This window comes from Camellia sinensis, chromosome 2 (assembly GCF_055761805.1).
Source record: "Camellia sinensis isolate YWXY chromosome 2, ASM5576180v1, whole genome shotgun sequence".
Lineage (NCBI taxonomy): Eukaryota > Viridiplantae > Streptophyta > Magnoliopsida > Ericales > Theaceae > Camellia > Camellia sinensis.
The window spans coordinates 102,785,951-102,806,321 of NC_138962.1; the positions used below are offsets into that span (position 1 = coordinate 102,785,951).

Below are 20,371 nucleotides of genomic sequence, written 5' to 3' on the forward strand. Positions count from 1 at the left end.
GCTTTTGCAGTCAGCATGTTGGGCGATGGCCAAGTCATGGCTTGATGTTCAGGTGGATCTTGAACTAGCTCGTTTGCAACCTGGTGGAATGGATCAATTTAAAACTTATGAAGATGCAATTGACAGAAGTCATGGACAAGGAGACAGTGTTTCTTCATCTACAGTTGGGCCAGAAAATTGGCCACTGCAAGTTCTGAATCAGCAACCCCGGCATCTGCCTGCGCTTCTTCAGAAACTCCATTCAAGGTATACGTCGTCAATTTATTACGGTTTTCTGGTGGGGTATATTAGTATTTGATAATTCTATTTTCTGCATGATTTAGTGACTCAGTACATGAAGCTATTACTCAAGAATGCAAGGAGCAACACCGGCAAATTGAAGTAAGAGCATCTTCTTAGCAGAAGACTTTAGCATACCTGAATATTCAAATGCCACTTCTTTATACGAATTGGTTTTGAGCTCTAAAATGATGTCTCACGGGCCACCTGTTCCATTATAAATAAGGGTGGTTATGACTTATTGGAAATGATGTCTTGTTGACAGTTAACTTGTTTGATGGATTGCCTAAAAAGGGATTGTGTTACAGTAATGTAAGGATCAACCCACCTATTTGCTGGTTTCAATCATCAAAGTTTATTTTAGGTTGTGTTTGGATCATGGATTTGGGTAGGGATTTGGAAAGGGAAAGGGAAAGGGAAAGGGTACAAGTTAGTGAAATGTGAATGAAATATAGCCACATTGCACCCACCTTTTTCCCTTTCTTTTTCCAAACTCCTACCCAAATCTATGATCCAAACACAGGCTCAAGGAATTTAACTTGCTGATAATTCTAGTAACTGACCACCTCCTTGACTGGCTCTCACGTCCTAAACATGCATGAAAACTAATACGTTGCACAATTACATAGTAAGAACCAAATTAGCAATATTTAGACCATTCAATATCTCAGTGTAGGAAAAATATTTAGACATGTTGAGTAGTAGATTATGAGTTCTATTCTACTCATTATGCATATTCTGAAGTTAATTGGATATAAAGAAACTTCACGGTCGTTGCTGACTTGGTGACCAAACATGTCAGGGCACATTTGATGTTCAACATGCATGGGATAGTATGCAAATAATATGATTTAGTTGACAAATAAGTGGGGTAAACTCTTAGGTTAAAATTGTGGGGGACACTATTGAATCTAAAGGTTTTAGGTTAAATAGGACCAAAACAAATTATTTGGAATGCAATTATAGCGAAGTTAGAAATAAAGGTAAATATCAAGTAACACTTGAGGAGGGGTAAGTGGTACCCAAGAGTGGTCAATTTCTGATGTTTTGAGTCAATTATTCATAAAGATTGAGGAAAATGTGGCTCATAGAAAGAATTAGAGTTGGTTGGATTGCTATACCTTATAAGGCAATTTGAGAAAAAATAAATTTTCCTCGATGTCCGACTCAAATTCAAATAAATTTTGAGAATCTCAACCGTTGCCGACAATAGGATTGGCGAAATCATCCGTAATGTGATCGGATTGGCCGAGCTGGGTGATTAGGCGGCCGTTTAAGATGGTATGAAGCAGGAGTCCCACATTGCATGGGTATGAAACTAATGTGCATTAAATAAGCATGTGCAACCTGGACCAACATACACACATGTAAGGAGGACTTATTTGATCCACATTGAGTGGTAAAATAAGTAAAAGGCCCAGGAGGAGATGGGTTGAGATGATAAGAAAAGACATAATTGATTTAGAATTATCTGAGGATATGACTTAAAATATTGCCAGCTAGGGGAAATGACCATGTATCCGACCACATGTAATAGGGAAATTTTTGTTGAAGTGAGTTGAGTAATTGGGCATAGAAAGAACACAATTCTAATCTGTGTTATTTGGTCCTGTCATTTATGGGGTGTTTTGTACTCTGTAGCTTAATAGAGTTTAGTTCTCAATTTGGATGAGAAAAAGCAAAGGGTTTTCTGTCATGACCAAAATTCCCTTATTGGTGACGAACCTGTTGCTAGCAACTCATTGGTATCATACTGCCTTTACAATATTTTGCTGATTATTTGTTTAGCGCAATAGGTCTATTGTGCATTCATTGGATTACTTTTGTATCTCCTTTCTCGCCTCTGTATGTATTCCCCTATAGAATGGAAGAATTTTGCGCCTTATCTTACTTTTGGCAGCTTTTTATTTTTTATTTAAAAAAAAAACCTAATGTAGGTTCCTATACACCATATCATGAATCATGACATCCGTGTAACCTGTTGATGAATTACATATATTTTTCTGCTTCTTGTGTGTATTGTGTTGGGACACAAGGCTTAGTTTGGTTTGGTTTGGTTCTTGTGTATATTATACTCCCTCCGTCCCAAAATAATAGTCCCTTTTGGGGAATTCAACTTTTTTTGGTAGTACAATTATTGCACTTTAAAAAAGTTGATTTTCTAAAATTACCCTTTGATAGCACATTTTTTAGGGAATATCAATTGTCATAATTGTACTTTTTATAATAAATTTAAAAGAAGGGCAAAATAGGAAATTCATATTATTTTTGTCCTTGATTTTTGAAAAGGGCCTAATATTTTGGGACAATGAAAAATGGAATAAGAGGCTAATATTTTGGGACGGAGGGAGTACCAAGAAACAAGTTTGGAGCACCACTATTTGTTTTATTCTTTTTCTCTTCCTCACTTCTCTTTTTTCAAAGTCCCTGCACTGTATGTTTGCTTGCTCTGTTTAATTTTAATAAAAACAAAGTATCTGTGCTTGGTCTTTTTTGCTTTCTACTATAGAAAGATTTTTTTGCTTTTCTGTATACATCAGCAAATGTGGCAATTGTTTTAGTTTCCGCGGTTTTGAATAACATGTCATTGGCCAGTCTTCTCTTACTGATCATTGATGTCCAGATGAATCTTATGATGGGAGATATACCGCATCTGCTAGACGTTATATGGTCATGGATATCACCATCCGAAGATGAGGAAAACGTCTTCAGGTGAATTTGTACTTTTTATCTGCATTTAAAGTTAGAGATACAAACCTTTGTTTTCTTTTTGATGTTCGTGTGCATATAACTTGTTATGGTCCTTCCAATTTGTGGCCACCTGTTATATTCTTGTTATATTCTTGTTGTGATTAACGAAATAGATATATAAATCGCAGTCGTCATTCACAGCTTTGTGTTGATCCATTTGAAAGCTAGACCACGATTAGGTGGCTGAAATAGTGCCAAATGCTTAAAAGGAAAACATCTTAAAAATAACTCTGTTGATGTTTCTTACTGGCATTCCAAGTAGCATTCTGTTTCACTATGGACTATGTTTGGAACTTGTTCTTCACTTTTATTTTATAAATTTCATTTTTTTTATTTTTATAAAATAAAAGTGAAGAACATACCGTGCACATGCATGCATGCATCCGTGTTTACTTAAACACTATTTGTTATATAAACATTCATCCGCCTGAGCATGGGATACTTGTGTCATTGAGCTGGATGTGCTTTTTACTTTCTCTCAGGCCTCATGGTGATCCTCAGATGATTCGTTTTGGTGCACACTTGGTTCTTGTTCTTAGATACTTACTTGTGGAACAAATGAAGGATGCTTTCAGAGAGAAGATCATGACTGTTGGTGACCTCATTCTTCATATGTAAGCATTTCTAAGCCATGCTTATTAATCATTGTTACAGATCAATAGATAGTAATACCCAAAATAATTGATTGTCAAAATGGAGTTATCTTTTAACATGGTTAGAGTTTGACAATAGTATTTTACATGTGTCTATTATTTTGATTTGTGCCTTTTGTTTTGTTGTTTGTCCTCAAGAGTTATCAAGGTAGAGAGTCCAGCTATGTCATGTTCATTTGCAATTATCATTTGAAAGCACATATAAAGATGATACAGTAGAACAATTCGTCTTCATATTCGTTTTGATAAGTAAGATACTTGCACCAGCGGTAGGAGAAAGCACTCGAGCTAAGAAGGAACAACTGATGATACTTAATGATTTATTAAAATTGAAAGAGTTACAGTTTTAAAGCATAGAATCAAGTTGGTTTCTTTAGAGAGTAACTGTATGAAAGCTAATTAGCATTATTAAACACAAGTTACAACCGACAAGTGACCTATTGTATAGAAAACCAAATATCAATTGTTGTAATGGATTTCAGTTTGAAATTTATTGGTCTGTATTTGCTCTTTTTGTTTGTAAGACCTTGGTCTTTAAAATCTATAATTTGTACCTGCAATTTTCTGCTAGTCCATTAGAAAGGACATGATGGCATCCATGTAGTCAAGTTGATTCATTTGAGGATCTCTTGGATGAGATATGGCTTCATACCCCTGAAATGTGTGACATCCGTAGATAGGATGGCTTACTTGCCTTGTGAAGAATGACCAAGGTTATGTTTTTTTTCCATTATATGATTTGGTATATGTTAAACAAAGTTGGATACAATTGTTTACATTAGCTTGGTATTGCCATGCTTTGGGAGACATTATGTGCAACTATTAACTGGGAAATGCAATTTCTAATTTTCCAGGTATGCGATATTTCTATTTTCAAAGCACTGTGAAGAGTTGGTTGGCATTTATGCTTCTCAACTTGCACATCATCGTTGCATTGACCTCTTTGTGCACATGATGGAATTAAGGCTGAACAGCAGGTGTTTTTTCACGGCAGAACTGAAATTTGTTTCATCTCTTTATTATTTTGGAAAAATGCTATCCAAACTAACAAATCTTACAAATTTTTCTTGCTAATTGTACAATAATGAAACTGTGGAAACTGGACTCACTTCAATGATATAAAAGGTGAGTTAGAAAAGTTTGTAAGATTTGTTGTGTATAGCATTACTCATTCTTTTGTTCTCCAACTTGTTCATTCCTTTTCCTTTATGTTTGATATATTTAGTCTTTTTTTTTACTTTTTTGGCTGGGGTGGGGGGGGGGGGAGTTGATGCTTCTTTAGGCTTGTGCACAATTTACAGGTGCCTCAATTTTGCTTCACTATTTATTATTGGGGGAATTATTTATCAAAAAAAAAAAAACTGTTTATTATTTTGGGAATCATCAAACAGTGGGATAGGAAAATTTTTTTACACAAAATGGAGGGGTGCAACTCCCGTGTTTTGTTAATTTTTTTTTGTTCGTACACCCTGCATTCTAATTAACCCTAAATAAAACTGAAGACGGTGTTGGAGGTGGTAATTTCAACCCAGGATTGAGTATTTTTTTCAGATGTGTTACTGAAAGAAGAGATTTTCTAGAAAATATTATAGTTTGGAATAAAACAATATTGGTCTTTGTAATGGTCCTTTGTCCTCCCTATATATTAACAAAATGGGATATATTTTATGTTATGTTACAATTAATATAAAATTTATTAATTTTAATTTTAATTTTATTTTTTTAAATTTTGTTTCGATTTTTTTTTTCTTTTTTCTTTTCAGGCAAAGTAATGATTACAAAGCTACAACTGGATTAAACAAACAAGCCTGATTCAAAATAACTTTCCTATAATCGTGACAAAATTTTTTTAACTAACGGTGGCCCTAAACCTACATTAATAATGAAGATGATGGAGCATACATTAAGGTGTGGTTTGGGATGATCTAAATAAGTGCACTTTTTGACTTTTTATAAAATATGGGTTGGATATGGGTTGGGTTTGAAGTGATGTGTTAGAGAGGTGACGTGACTTAAATAAGATGATGTGACTTAAATAGGATAGTGACTTTTAGCTTTTTTAGATCATGCCAAACAAGGCCTAAAGGTTCATGTTTATGAGTATTACTATGATGATTCAATATTGATTATCCTAGTTGCAACTATCAAATTCATTATGTGTCATTGTACGAAATTCAGAGAAAAAATCTAAAAATATAGAAATTGGATATAAATATTTCACATAGCCACAAATGGAGGACAGAGGACCATTACAAAGACCAATATTGTTTTCTTCCAAACTATAATATTTTCTAGAAAATCTCTTCTTTCAGTAACACATCTGAAAAAAATACTCAGTCTTAGATATTAACAAACTGGGATATAAAATTAGGCTTGTAGATATTTTTTTTTTTGTTTCTAAACTTGCTCATTTTGTTTGCAAAATAGTGTACATTTAGTCTTCTGTATGTATTGTAAGCTATGTGAGGTCGGGTAGCAAAAGAAAAGGAAAAAAGAAGATAAAACTACGTATGTTAAGATATTGCTGAAGTTCATCTGTTCAACTTGTTTATTTGCATTTGTATTGTTATATATTGATAGATATATTCTGTGAACAAATATAATTGCAATACAAAGGGAAATGCAGTGATAATGTTACTGTGCCCAGGTTTTCTCAACTAAACTATGTTAGTGAGATTATCCATGTTGTCACTAAAGAGATGTGTGGTTGTTTCTTTTGAAATGAGGAGACTTGGCTTCTTTATTTCATTGGCCTATGGTTACTGTACTGTGAGCAGTTTCATAACTGTTCTCTTTGTTCATTTGCTGTAAAATGTCCCACTAGCCGTGTGACAGAAGTTCTCATATGATCACTTTTGTCCATGATAAACATGCTTCTGATTTCCCTTTTCAAGAGAAACAACAAATTGCATGTAGAACTGGGAGGGAGAATGCTGTGCTACCAACTATCCTGGATACACAGAAAGAGTATAAGAAGATTCTTAAATATGAAGCTGTGAGTTTGTTTTTAATGTGGTAACTTGTTGCTTTTTCTTTGGCCAGTGTGCATGTCAAATATAAAATCTTCCTTTCTGCTATTGAGTACTTGCCATTTTCTCCTGGAGATGATTCAAAAGGCAGTTTCGAAGAAATTGTTGAGAGGTTTTTATCTATTTCCTTGACCTTAATTTTATTGTTTGAGACAGGGTGAATTGAATAGTATTATTTTCATAACTGGGGAGTTCGTTTACAATCTACTCTAACAGGGTTCTGTCAAGATCTCGGGAAATCAAACCAGGAAAATATGATAAATCATCTAATGTTGCTGAGCAACATCGGTTGCAGAGTCTTCAAAAGGCTATGGTTATACAATGGCTCTGCTTTACACCTCCCTCCACTATTAATGATGCTCAGGCTTCTAGTGCCAAACTTCTCCTCCGAGCACTGTTACACAGGTATATATATATATTTGATATTGCAAGTACTTCTATTTGTATTTGGTCCCATAAAAATTCCAACATGTCTCTTCTATTTACATGGACACTTTTCTACATGCACAAAAAAGAGGGAGGATTATCTCATATGTTAGAGAGTTCAATCAATATACATCTACCAACTCAACGTTTGTAGGCATTAGGTATCAGGCATCAGAGGTGGTGATGCAAAATATAAGAGGCTCAGGGAAGGCTAAATTCAAAGAAGTGATATTTAGATATTGGCATGATTTCAAAGAGAAACGTACAGGAATCTTATATAATTATGTTTATAGTATTATTAGAGTCTTATTTTATGATTATTTTTTTGTTTTCTAGTATTTTTAAGTCAGAGGTATTTTAGCTATTTCAAATTTGCTGACATGGGCTGTAGGGGTTGTCCATGTGTTGTCTTGTGGGTCTAGTTATTTAATTGGTTTTGTTTATACTTCTTATTTGGTCTTAAATTGGTTTTGGAAGTCAAAAGTAGTTTTTTGGTTCTAGTTGGTTTAGGAACTCTCCTAGTTCTATATAAAGTCATCTAATGCTTATATTTAATGGAGTTGATATATTAAAAATATTTTAGTGCTTTGAAGCTTTCTTATGGACTATGAAAGCTCCAAAATCCGTTAGGGTTTGATAATAACTAAGAAAGCTTTCTTAGTAACCCAATAATAACGAAGGGATTCCTAAACCTATCTTCTTCTTCTTCTCTTTCTTCTTCTTTACGCACATACCCTGGTTATTATTATCGGGTTACTATTCACAACCTTCGAAAAGTGCACTTTTCAACCTCAAAGCCCTATCCAATCACCCCCAAATCAACTTTAATCCCTTCCTATACCTATTAGCTTTTAATTTAACTATTAAAGCCTAAATTACTCACTGTTTAGGCCATCATAGGAGTTGGATGGGCAGGTATGATATCTTGGGAGGTGTGTCAAGGCATGTAGCAGGCGAGAGTGAAAGGTCAACGTCCCTTGTCGTTAAACCTAGTCAAGGTGGAGTTGTTTTCTTAGGGTAGCTAGGCAACCTTGACGAACCCTTGATCCTAGCCTCCAATCTATAATCCTTAAATGATCTCGAGCAGTGAATGCCTAGGGAGACATAGGGAGTGCATAAGGGAGACATAGGCAAGCCGAGGACTAGGTTATGTTGATTGAGTTGAGATAGTCATTCTCGAGTGTTCCTAGTAAGAATGAGGTACAAAGGACAATGGCCAACATAGGCTCTAGGCAAGCTGGGTGCTCTAGAGCCATGATGTTATCAAGTAGGTTATGGCTAAGCGGTGAACTTGGCTCTGCCACATATGCTCCTAACCATGCATCGTGCTCTTTATACTTTGACTCATTCACTTTGGAGCGCTTTCCTGTTAGGGCGGCACCTGCTCTTGTGAGCTAAGCATCCTAGTTGGTGGGTATATGTCCCTACTTATGCTAGGCATACAACCTCAATTTGTGTTGTGAAGACATCGTCGGGTCTCGGAGCTTTGTCATGTAGAGGTATGGTGATAATGTTGCGGTGCTCATAGGGCTCACCACATGTCGGGGTGGTATAAGTTCTCAAATGTCAAAATTTGTTTTGTGGTATTGCTTGACCAAAATTTCAAGTCCCATAACCCATGGCTGGTGGAATTGTGAGTTTTCTTTTGTCCCCTGTACGCATGCTATATTAACTACGAGTGTTCACGAGTTGAGTCGTGTTGAGTCCGGTCGGGTTACCCTTGGCTCGTCAGTTGAACCGACACCATTGGGTGAGGAAATCAATCACTCTTTATCGGTCGATATATTGTTCGTAATCAACCGAATCATAGACCTCGGTTTGATTATCAGTTTAGTTGATTTTGAAGATCCAGCGAAGTTAGAGAGAGTAGAAAATTTTTTATAAAAATTGAAATTCAAATTTCAAAACAATACACCTTAAAACTTATATTTATATATATATATATATATTTACAGATCTCTGCAGGAGAGAGTGGAGGAAGGAAATGGGAGAAAAAAGAGAGGAGAGAGTGGAGGAAGAAAATGGGGGAAGAGAGAGAGAGAGAATATTTCTTAGACTCCAATGGAGAGAAGAAAAACAGAGTGTGAGTGACCTATAGAGTGAAGAGAGACTGAGAGATAGTCTTTTTAGTTTTCTAGAAAAGACTCTTAGGGTTTATGAGAGAAAGACATTGAATGGTTATGAAGAAAAATGGGAGAAAGTGAGAGAGACTGAGAGTGAAGAGTGAGTGAGAGATAGAGAGAAAGTATTTTTGTTTTTTGGGGAAGTCTTTGGGTTTATGAGAGAAAGATATTGAATGGTTATGAGAAAGCGTAGCGGTCTGTCATAGAGAGCTCAAACTGACAAGAGTGTACTTTCAAGGCCACCAATATAAAATGCTATATAATTATATTTATTTGGTCGGGTGTGTATTTTTTGTATCCATTTCCGACCACAAACTCGTGAAATAATATATTAGAAAACTGCAGCCCATCATTCACCTGCTCGAAATTGTCTCTAACATCATGAGGCTGTCTAGGTCGGACGATTTATGCGGGTTAGCGGGTATAATGACAACCCTACTATTAACCCCAACATCCCATCCTTAATAACTTCTACACCTACGTATTTCTCAGTTCGTTTTCAACTTACCAATGTAATGGATGCTAACCTTTTTTTCGTGCTGAAGCCTTTTTTTCTATTTGGTTGACTCATTGCCAACTTCTCAATAACCATGTTTGGAAATGACGGTATTTGAAATGTTTTGGTTCTTGTTTTCTCCATAGTGGATCCATTATTATCTATAAAGGAATTTCATGATTTTATGTGTCAAGACTGTAGGTTTTATGAGAAATTTGTATATTCAATTGTATATGTAGTTACATCAAGACCTCAGTATATATAATCCCTAACTCCTAAAACTAAAAAGAAAATACAAAGATTACATAATTACAATCATACTTAATATAACGTAATTACAACCATGCCTAAATCAAGCCTAATATATACAATCAGAAGTATGCCTAATATAGAATATATACAATATATTCTCACAAAGACATTTCAATAGTAGCTTTAAGCTAAAGGACTTGCAATATGTGAAAAAAAATTCTTTGGTTGGATAAATATTTTATATGTGAAACACCTGGCAACAACTCTAGAAAGTGAAGTTTGTAAACGTAGATCCTTCTATGAGGCTCTGAATATACTTGAAATGTAGAAAAATTGTCTTTTGAAGTTTGATTTTAATACAAACAGTAAAGAAAAAGTCAAAAAAGATTAGCCCCCTTCAACAACTTGATGTCAAGCATATATTGTTACACGAAAATGTTTCTTGAGAGAAAATGGTTTAACGGAAAGGAAAGGAAAATAAAATAGAAATAATTCATTTTCCCGTTATTTATTCAGTTTAAAAGAAAATTTATGTAGAAAAATAATTTTGATTTTTCCGCGATGTTGAATCTTGTACTTTTTATAGGAAAGGATTTGAGGAAAACTAGTTCCTTAAAGAAAATAGTTCTGGTGGAACCTACATTTTCTTGAAACAATTGAACACGTGTACATGACAGTAAAAGAAAATGGTTTTCCTTACCTTTCCTGTCGCTAGAGTTCTTGAGTCTTCAAAGGATGCGTCTATTAGAGTGAAATCCTTATTTTTTCCCCCTCCGATTGGTGCTTTATTGGCTGCAACTGGAAGTTGAGTTCAAAAATATAACACCATGCTCAAACAGAGGCTTTTTTGCCTTTTTTGCATAACCCCATATTCAACTTGGAAACAAGTGGTCTGTATGCCCATGTACTCAAGTAATTATTGAAGCTTTAAATGAATTGTAAATACTTCGGAATGATCCCTATATTTGTTTTTTATATGCTTAATTGCACTTAAGAAGCATGAACATGGACACAGGATATGATGATCTTAAAAAATGGAACACGGATCAAACTTAACAAAATCACTTTCTCCTAATACCTATGAAGCATGGACACACCAAAATGGAAGCTGTGGCGGTGTCGGATACAAGGATACGCCGGGGACACATGGAATTTAATTTATTTTTTTGCAAGGGACATGGCGGGGACACGCGTATTCAAATCTAGACACGCCATGAGACACGGTCAGCAAGAAGAGTAAATGAAAGAGAAAAGGAGTACAAACCTGGTTGGCGCTGTAAGCCGCACTCTCTCTTGCTCTCTCATGAATTCGATCTCAAGCCAACCGACCTCTATCCAGTCCATTTCGACTAGCAATAGCCCTTCGACTTCGATGATCCAGTCCACTTCGACTCCCTTCGACTTCGACGATCCAGAGCCCTTCGATTCGACTTCTCAGAGCTCTCTCTCTCTCTCTCACCTTCTCTCTCCCTTGCGATTGTGATCACGATCGCTCGCTCTCTCGCTTCTGTCTACCTCTCTCTCTCTCTCTCGTCTTTATCTTCTTGACCCAGATATATATATGTAACTATTATATTATAATTATTATTATTATATATTATAATATATAATATGGTCTAAGAGTCAGTGGTTGGACATCAGAACATGAATTTCAATTTTAAGGATAACTATTATTATTATATATTATATAATAGTTATTATATAACATAATATACTTATAAGATAATATATACTTATACATATTAATAAATAAAAAAAAACACATGTATGTAAAATAAAATAAAAAAATTAATTAGAACACATTATTTAAAAAATATAATAAATAAATAAAATAATTAATGTATATTAAAATAAAAATATTTATAAAAAAATTAAAAATTTGCCGTGTCTCCTGCCGTGTCCGTGTCTGTGTCCCCATTTTTTAGAAATTACCGTGTCCGTGTCCGTATGCATGTTCGTGTCTGTATGCATGTCTGTGTCCGTGCTTCATAGCCTAATACTTTCAATAGGTCGAACCAACACCAGCTAACTGGCTTTGGCCTCAACCAGTTATAAATTTTCTTTACCCATCTGCTGTCGACTAAGTTACAGGAGTGTATTTAGTACAAGGGTAATGGAACTTAGATGAATACAAATATGAGTCCATTTCCCCGTGTCTTGAATTGTGGGGTTTTCCAAATCAAACATTTGGTTCCAGTATTGACATTCAATACTTGTATACGTGTCCACAAATCATGTAAAAAATGCCCCTTTTCAGTGAATAATGAGAACTCGGTGATTTTTATTTTTATTTTTATTCTTTACTTGATTTAAAATTGGAAGCAATTACATTTGTGATATTTTCTTTATTGCTGGTGCTTCTGGGTTCTGAACATGTTTTTCTTGTTCCTTTGAATAAGCTCTACCATCTATTTGTGGTTTGAATTTGTCTAGTTTCTCCCATTGTCTGCTACCGTGGTCTTTTCTTGCATTATTCTTATACATGCTTGACTAATTACTTTACTATTTTTCTTACCTACCTATTTTCTTGTTCTCATCTTGTTGGCTTGCTAAATACTGATCTTTCTTGTTTGTAGCAACATACTGTTCAGGGAGTTTGCTCTTATTTCCATGTGGAGGGTGCCCGCAATGCCCATAGGTGCACACACATTGCTAAGTTTTCTTGCTGAACCTTTGAAACAGCCAACTGAAACTCTTCTTTCTACTGAAGATCATGATGTTTCTGAGAACCTAAGAGAGTTCCAGGACTGGGTATGGTTTATTTAGATCTGTATTTGTTCATTGCACTCAATGTTGTTTATGCTTTTCTTTTGGCCTTGATATATTATCACTTCTAAGACTGCAAGTTTGTACAATGTTTCATTAAATTAGAGCGAGTACTACTCCTGTGATGCAACTTATCGCAACTGGCTGAAAGTTGAGTTAGAGAATGTGGAAGTTTCTCCCCTTGAATTGTCAGTTGAGGAAAAGCAAAGAGCGATTGCAGCAGCTAAGGAAACACTAAATTCATCATTTTCACTGCTCTTAAGTGAGTTGATTTACCTATATGCTGCAAACATTGCACGTAGAGATCTTTGGATTAGCCACCATGTTTATTTGTGTAGTTTTTACTACGGATTGTTGACATCATTTTATGTTCTACTTGTGAGCTTTCAGGTTTGAATTAATTGATATATTTTATTTTCTAGGAAAAGAAAATCCATGGTTGGTTCCCACTGAAGATCATGTTTATGAATCAGTAGAACCTTTGTTCCTAGAATTGCATGCCATTGCAATGCTTTGTCTGCCTTCTGGTGAATGTATGTGCCCGGATGCCACCTTGTGTGCAACACTACTGAGTGCCCTTTATTCTTCAGTAAGCGAGGAAGTTGTCTTAAATCGCCAGCTCATGGTATGTTGCTTCCTTTTGTCCTGTCATATGATTCAGAGGGATGGGAGCCAAGTGAAATGGTATATTAGTTTTTGGTAATTTGAGGATAGCTTTACACTTTTGTGCTTCATTGTGCCTTAAGGATCTATATACCAAATTTGATTGCATTATTTTTAGTGGGATAGTATGGCAATGTGTTAAGGTGCACTATTTTCCGAAGGTCACTACTCTTTATCCATGATTAGGTCCATCTATTATGATCTAAAGAAGCGTGGACACAGACACTTGACACGTGACAAATATAAAACATGATTCGGATTTGCCAACACAACAATCTTAAAAAAAGCAAGACACGACATGTCGATGGACGCGTGAAAAAGACATTTTTATGTATTTTATATGCAATATATATTACAATGTTCATGAATTTCGAAAATTCTAAATTAATATTGAGTTTTATTTTTTTTTCATTTTTATTGGATATGTTTTTATTTAATAATAAACTATTTGTTTATTTATTTATTTTTTTGTTTGCAATATTTTTTTTCCACGCATCATCCTTTGAAATGATGGGCTTGATGATATCCAAATCTGAGTAGCAAAAAACTTCTACTTAGGTGACGTTTCTTATTGAGAAATGTGTTTCTATGCTCCCAAGTAAGAAACTCCCTTCCAGCAACTAAGAAACTCTCTCTCAACTGAGATAGAAACGAAAAACATAAAAATATCAAAGAAACAAAAGAAAAACAACTTAAACTAATGATAGTACTTTCTATTTATATAATGTATATTCGTACTTGACAAAAACAATGTATAATTGACATCAATCACAAATTCTTATTCATATTTTATGTCTACGTAGAAAATTAATTGTTATAATATATTTATGCGTTTAATATATGAAATATATATACGCTTCCGTAGGCATTCCCAACCTTAGAAACTTCTATATGCTCTCTCTCCCCGGCCCCGCTTTGTGCAACTAAGATCCAAATACAAAGCCTTGCATAATGAATTGGATCGATGGAAATGTAGAATAAAACACCCAACAAATCCCATAATAGGTGTACAACATACCAACAGAAAAGAGAGTTTTACAGCCTAGCCCATTTGGTGAGATGTAAAGATTACAAACCCTAATAAAAAAGTAAAGATGTGTTGGAGACAAAGCTGGACCCAGGTAAGTACGTTTCTTTTTCTTTTGCCTTTTCCATTTTTTAACATTAATTGTAGTTATGCTGATATGATTAGCTCTACTTTTTCTTTGAATCATAGATCTAGGGTTCCTGCAGGCTGCATGAACAAAATCAGTGACTTTTTTTTTTGTTTTGGGGCCATCATTTTGTCCAAGGATTGCTCTAGAAAAGGACATGCATGTCCGGAGAATGTCAGAGGTGTGTCCAACAACCAAAAGAAGTGAAAAAAATGTGACGCAGGAGAGGGTGTCCAACATGTATTTGCCGCATCTCCGAACATGTTTGTGTCCTAGATGTATTGGACACTGATATGTTAGGTCAAATGAAGTGTCTGTGCCTTAGTAGCAGGAATCGTTACAGTAGGTGACGATTTTCTAGAAGAAACGCGATTTTGCGTTCCTGAATCAGAATCGTGTAAGAAACGCAATTCTTAAAAGAGAATCGTGTTTCGGTATGAGATGAAAACGTCTGTGAAATCAAACAACTCCAGATGCAAGAAGGTGAAGAAGAACCTGAATATGTTGAAGCTCAAGAGGGTGAAGCTGAAGCCCTAGATCGAGGTATGTCCTCCTTTGCTTCGTTTTTCTTCTTCTTTCATCACTTCGAAGGTCGTCTCTCTCTCTCTCTCTCTCTGTGCTTTTCGTCTCTCTGTCGCGGTTCGTCTCTCTCGCTGGCAGATCGTCTCTGTCTCTCTCTCTCGTAGATCGTCTCCCCCTCTCTGTTTTTTGTCCTCCCTCCCTCTCTGTTTTTCGTATCTTGCTAATCGTCTCCCCTCTGTTTTTCATCTCTCTCTCCCTTTTTATTTATTCTCTCTTCCTTTTTATTTATTTATATTTCTTTTTATTCTCATAAAGATTGAATATACTTTTTTTTTATATATAATAAAAACCTTACCTTTTTATTTATTTATACTTGAGACCTTCTTTTTATTTTTTCTATTTTTTATTTTTTTTTCAATTTTATACATATAATAAATAAATAATATTATAAAATATGTATACATATATATGTATGTCAATTTATTTATTAAAAAAAATATGTACATGTATGTCAATTAAAAATTATATAGATAAATTAAAAATATAATTAATAAAAATAATACATAAGCGCTCCTAATCTACGACTCCTCTAAGTGGCCACGTTTCCCCGCTCCCGCCTCTGCTCCTGCTTTGTGCAACTAAGGTCCGTGCTTCATAGAATATGATGTATATAGAGTGAACCTGAGGTTTTTTGAAAAGTTCAGAGAATAATTAGCAGTATGGATTTATATATTTATCGATCATTTGGATTTTTTAATATTTAGAACCCTAAACCTTTACAACTTCAAAATTGTTTGTGAATTATGACTTCTAAAAGTAAAACATTAAGTTCTCTTCCTAATTATTTTCAACATTTATATGTAGAACATAAACTATTTGTTATTATTTTCATATAGTAAATAGAAATTTTGCTATGTAAAAAAATGAATAATTTGTTTTTAATTTCATATTAAATAGATAATTAGCCATGACTTGGCTCTGATTGTATCCTAATTATTCGGAACTTGTTGTGTTGTCTGTATCCTTACTTGGGTTTCATACAACAACCAAAGTATTAAAAGGCTTTACTGAGGCTTGCCTTCATGTTCACCTCGCCTTGAGGCTAAGGTAAAACGTATCAAGGCTTTGATTTTTAGACTATGTTTTCCAAAGGGTTGCCCATCACAGTCTGTGGCATCCACCTTAGGTGAGCCTTGTACATTTTTTGTGCATAAGCATATGAGGCCATATGAAGAAGTTCCCCTAGGCTATTGTTAAACTTAATCTAGTAGATGAAACAAACATAAAAAAAGCAAAAAATAAAAAGAACCATTTTTGCAACTATATTCTATAAGAGGAAATGATCAATCAAGAAAAAACAGGGTTAATGTTCAAGTGAGAAGTTCAATCACTAAAGCTAAGAATGTTAATTTCACTTTTAATGAAGGCAGGTTTCCTTCTCTACAGTGAAATGTTTAATGCCTTGTGGAGAAAAGTATTTACACTTTTATATTTTAATAATTTTATTTATTTATTTAGTAATTTAAAATATTTGATTTAATAACTAAATATTAAAATTTAAATTTTGAATGCTTATGCCTCAATGCCTTAAGGCTTTCACCTTCCCTCGAGTTAAACCCCAAGGGGTTGGCTTGTTGGCAAGGCCTTGGGTCTTGGGGGCGTGCTCCTTCCTAGGTTCAAGGATGGAAACCTTTTAGGAAAACCCTTGAATTAACCATGGTCCACTTGCGGAAAACTCCTTGCCGAGGGCGTGCGCACCCCTAGGAATTAGTTGGGTTTTGACCCGGACAGCCTGATGCCAAGAAAAAAAAAAAAAAAAAAACCTCAAGTTACGCATTCGCCTTTAAAAACTTTGACCACAACTCAAATTAAACCTTTCAGTTCTTGAAACAATACCATTACATATCTGTTGATTTGTTTATGAATCACTTGATACTTAGGCCTCGTTTGGGATGGGCCCTTTTTAGCCAATTAGCAAAAAAGTTACTAAATTAGCCAATTAGCCAATTAGTCATACCAAAAAGTCAACAATTACGGCTTCTCTCTACTTTTTGCATAGCTTTTCGTAATTAGTCAAAAAGTCATCCCAAACATACAAGTTTTTTTTACCTACATTTTTAGCCAATTACCCAAAAAGTTACTAAATTAACCTGTTCCCAAACGAGGCCTTAAGTCCTGTATAATCGACAAAGTTTAATGAAGTGATGTAGGATATAATTATGTAATATGTAAAATTTGCTTCTGCCAAACTATTTTTCATCAGATCAGCTTTTTAAGTTAGGTCTCTCTCTCTCTCTCTCTTTATATATATATACACACGTCTTTTGTCTCTGATATTTTTCCTTGATGGGAAGGTGAGCGTCTCTATCTCATCAACAGACAATTACTGCATTGAGGTTGTTCTTCCCTGCTTGGCAACAGACGGTGATGGACTTGGTCCACATGAACTTAATGATGGTGGTATTCTTGCTACAGTGATTGCTGCTGGCTTTAAAGGTAAGGGGATGGTTGTAACTGCATTATCCTTTCAAAATTCATTATTTTGGAACTTAAATCTGATAACGGGAATTGTTTGAACACTCCTATTTTACTTGATGGCTCAATTTTTTAGGTGATCAACTTTTACTTTAGATTCCACATGATTGCAATAGAACTAATCAAATTTGAGGGGACATCCAAACACACCTTGAAAAAATAAAAGCTTGTTATATGTATATATGAACATGTATAAATACTTTTTTGAACATGTATACAGAGTTGCAAGCTTGTGGCTTTAATTAAATACTTTTTTGTTTCCAAAAAAATCATGCCATGTTTATGTGTTGAATAGAATTTACAAGTAACTAAAATACAAAGGATGACAGAAGATATAGTGGAACATTCTAATTTGAAAGTCTACAAAAGTTTCTTGGTCCTTACTGCACGTTGCTTGAAAAAAGGATATTGGCAGTTGGATTGTTGGCTCTTCTGTCACAAATTGGCCAATACCTTCATGTCCTTGTCTAAATTTGCTGAAATACAATTCGGTTCTATATTCAGATTGGGTAAAGTCTAATACAAGGCATCCAACAGGAATTACTAGGAGCTGTTTGACATCATATGTCCTGTCCTACATGGTATTTAGTAAATGGAGATGTAAACACAATGCAAAACCTGGATGTGAGCCGCTAGTTATAGGTTGTGTATTGTTTAAAACAAAAACTTTGTTTTGTGTTATATAATGTATGAATGCAGGAGAGCTTGTTCGATTTCAAGCTGGTGTAACAATGGAAATCTTACGACTAGATGCCTGGTATTCAAGCAAAGATGGTTCCCCGGAAGGCCCAGCTACATACATCGTGCGGGGCCTTTGTCGAAGGTGTTGCATTCCAGAAGTTATTCTTAGATGTATGCAGGTAAAGTTGTTTTCTGGAAGCCAGAAGTCCCTTGTGTTTCTTCAAATTAGTTGGTTTACCATGTAACGTTCTACCATTTTGCCAATTTCTTCCTTTTAAAAATAATATATATTTTTCTTCGCAATCTCAAGGAAATTTGTAAGAGAAACAAAGGATCTGTAGTAAAGAACAGTAGTTTTTAGTTTTTGTTTCTTGCTAAATTCATAGGTTTCTGTTTCGCTCGTGGAGTCCGGCAATCCACTTGAAAGCCATGATGAGCTGATTGAACTAGTTGCATCGCCTGAAACTGGGTTTCTCCATTTATTTAGTCAGCAGCAATTGCAGGTAATCTATTATCTAGATAACGAGTCTTTACTTGCTTGGGGTGGCTATTATCGCATTTTCTCTTTTCATTCTTCTTCAGTCATAGTTGACCTTCCCTAACCGGAGAATTGACTTGGATGCCAGTTTTGTCAACATAATTTTTGCCTTGGAAATAGTGTTGCCCTCCTAAATTTTGTCCATCCACCCTTTTATTATTATTATTATTATTATTTTTTGGGTTTCTAGTAAAGTTGCCAAGATTAGGGCCTTACTATAATCTTTACGCTTAATTACATTTTTGGTCTCCAAAAAGTGTTGTGTCATTTTGGTCCTCAATACTTAAATTGTGTCAATTTGGTCCTTAATGTACAAAAATTTGGTCCTTAATGTTTAAATTGTGTCAATTGGGTCCCCAATGTATAACAATTGTTCCAATTTACTCATATTTGGGAACTAAAACTGTAATTAAGCCATAATCTTACTATGTTAGAAATTCGCCTGAATGATTAAAGGTGTTTTATTTTTCATGAGTTTGAGAATTATATAGGTCCCACAAATAATCCATTTTTGTATTGTAACTTGTCGTTATTTTGGTTGATACAACAATTAAATACCATTGATTTTGCTGATAATTTTGTTTTGTTTTGTCCAGGAATTTTTATTATTAGAGAGAGAATACTGGATATGCAAATTGGAGCTTGGAGAGGAACTTCGTTGTTGATTTGTGTGTAAATTATGAGGTGTTGATTTAGGGTTTAATTATGAGGTGCTGATTTAGTAGCAGTGTAATGCTCTGCTGATACAGTGGTATTTTTGTGGAATGGATGAAGGGTTGAAGTTTTATTTATTTATTTTTAAATTTTTTTTAAGTGGCGTGTTTTGGGTAGTTCTTTTCTACGCAGTAGGTAGATTGAGATCCTGTATTTGTTGATTCTTAATTGATTGTTGAACTCTACTACTTCCATAAGTTTATGCAGTAATTACTCCAACTCCAACTAAACAAGGGAAATGCCATTTTAATGAATAGTTGGAAAAAATATATATATATTAATTTAGTGGAAACCTTGCAATATGGAAAGAAAATTTAATTAACTTTAACTGCTAAATTGAAAATATTTTTTGTACTGACATTATAATGATATTTCCCCTTTAAACTACCAACTATCATTTTTCAATTTAAAAGAATCTAATTCAGTGAAAATTAATTATCATAAGCATAATTGTTTAGTAAAATTCTCTTTTATTTCATTAAGGGCATGTTTGATTGGGTGGATTAGAGCATGGGATTGAAATTATTAATCCGTGGGCTCAATTATCCGATGTTTGTTTTAACATTTTGGTTTTGGATTATTAATCCAATGGATAATTAATCTAATAAATTTGTAGGATTATTAGTAATGGGGTAGGGGTGGAATTATTAATCCAATAGATATTAATCCAATTGGATAGTGAATACCACACTAATTTAATAGGATTATTAATACTTCACTATTAATCTAGTGAATCAAACATGACCTAAAAATTCTGAAGTCCATATTTTTATCATTTTCATTAGTTAT

At 34.5% G+C, this 20,371-nt stretch overlaps 1 protein-coding gene across 8 annotated transcripts in view; it reads left to right on the forward strand.

The window, feature by feature from the left end:
- Nucleotides 1-19,681, forward strand: part of LOC114308457 (nuclear pore complex protein NUP107-like) — a 38,056-nt gene extending 18,375 nt beyond the window's left edge. For 3 of the 8 annotated variants that reach the window (XM_082915318.1, XM_082915313.1, XM_082915316.1), the window contains 14 exons: nucleotides 11-246; nucleotides 324-381; nucleotides 2,903-2,991; nucleotides 3,513-3,644; nucleotides 4,538-4,660; nucleotides 6,726-6,824; nucleotides 6,929-7,117; nucleotides 12,586-12,760; nucleotides 12,881-13,037; nucleotides 13,198-13,400; nucleotides 17,469-17,610; nucleotides 18,349-18,509; nucleotides 18,717-18,833; nucleotides 19,465-19,681. In XM_082915318.1, coding sequence (XP_082771444.1) covers nucleotides 11-246; nucleotides 324-381; nucleotides 2,903-2,991; nucleotides 3,513-3,644; nucleotides 4,538-4,660; nucleotides 6,726-6,824; nucleotides 6,929-7,117; nucleotides 12,586-12,760; nucleotides 12,881-13,037; nucleotides 13,198-13,400; nucleotides 17,469-17,610; nucleotides 18,349-18,509; nucleotides 18,717-18,833; nucleotides 19,465-19,533 — 1,950 coding nt within the window. In that variant the 3' untranslated portion in view covers nucleotides 19,534-19,681. Of the gene's footprint in view, nucleotides 1-10; nucleotides 247-323; nucleotides 382-2,902; nucleotides 2,992-3,512; nucleotides 3,645-4,537; nucleotides 4,661-6,725; nucleotides 6,825-6,928; nucleotides 7,118-12,585; nucleotides 12,761-12,880; nucleotides 13,038-13,197; nucleotides 13,401-13,624; nucleotides 13,744-14,443; nucleotides 14,633-14,654; nucleotides 14,718-17,468; nucleotides 17,611-18,348; nucleotides 18,510-18,716; nucleotides 18,834-19,464 lie in introns of those variants that run through there. The other 5 variants (XR_014361428.1, XR_014361427.1, XM_082915314.1 and 2 more) reach the window with 5 other exon arrangements.
- Nucleotides 19,682-20,371: the final 690 nt, after the last annotated feature.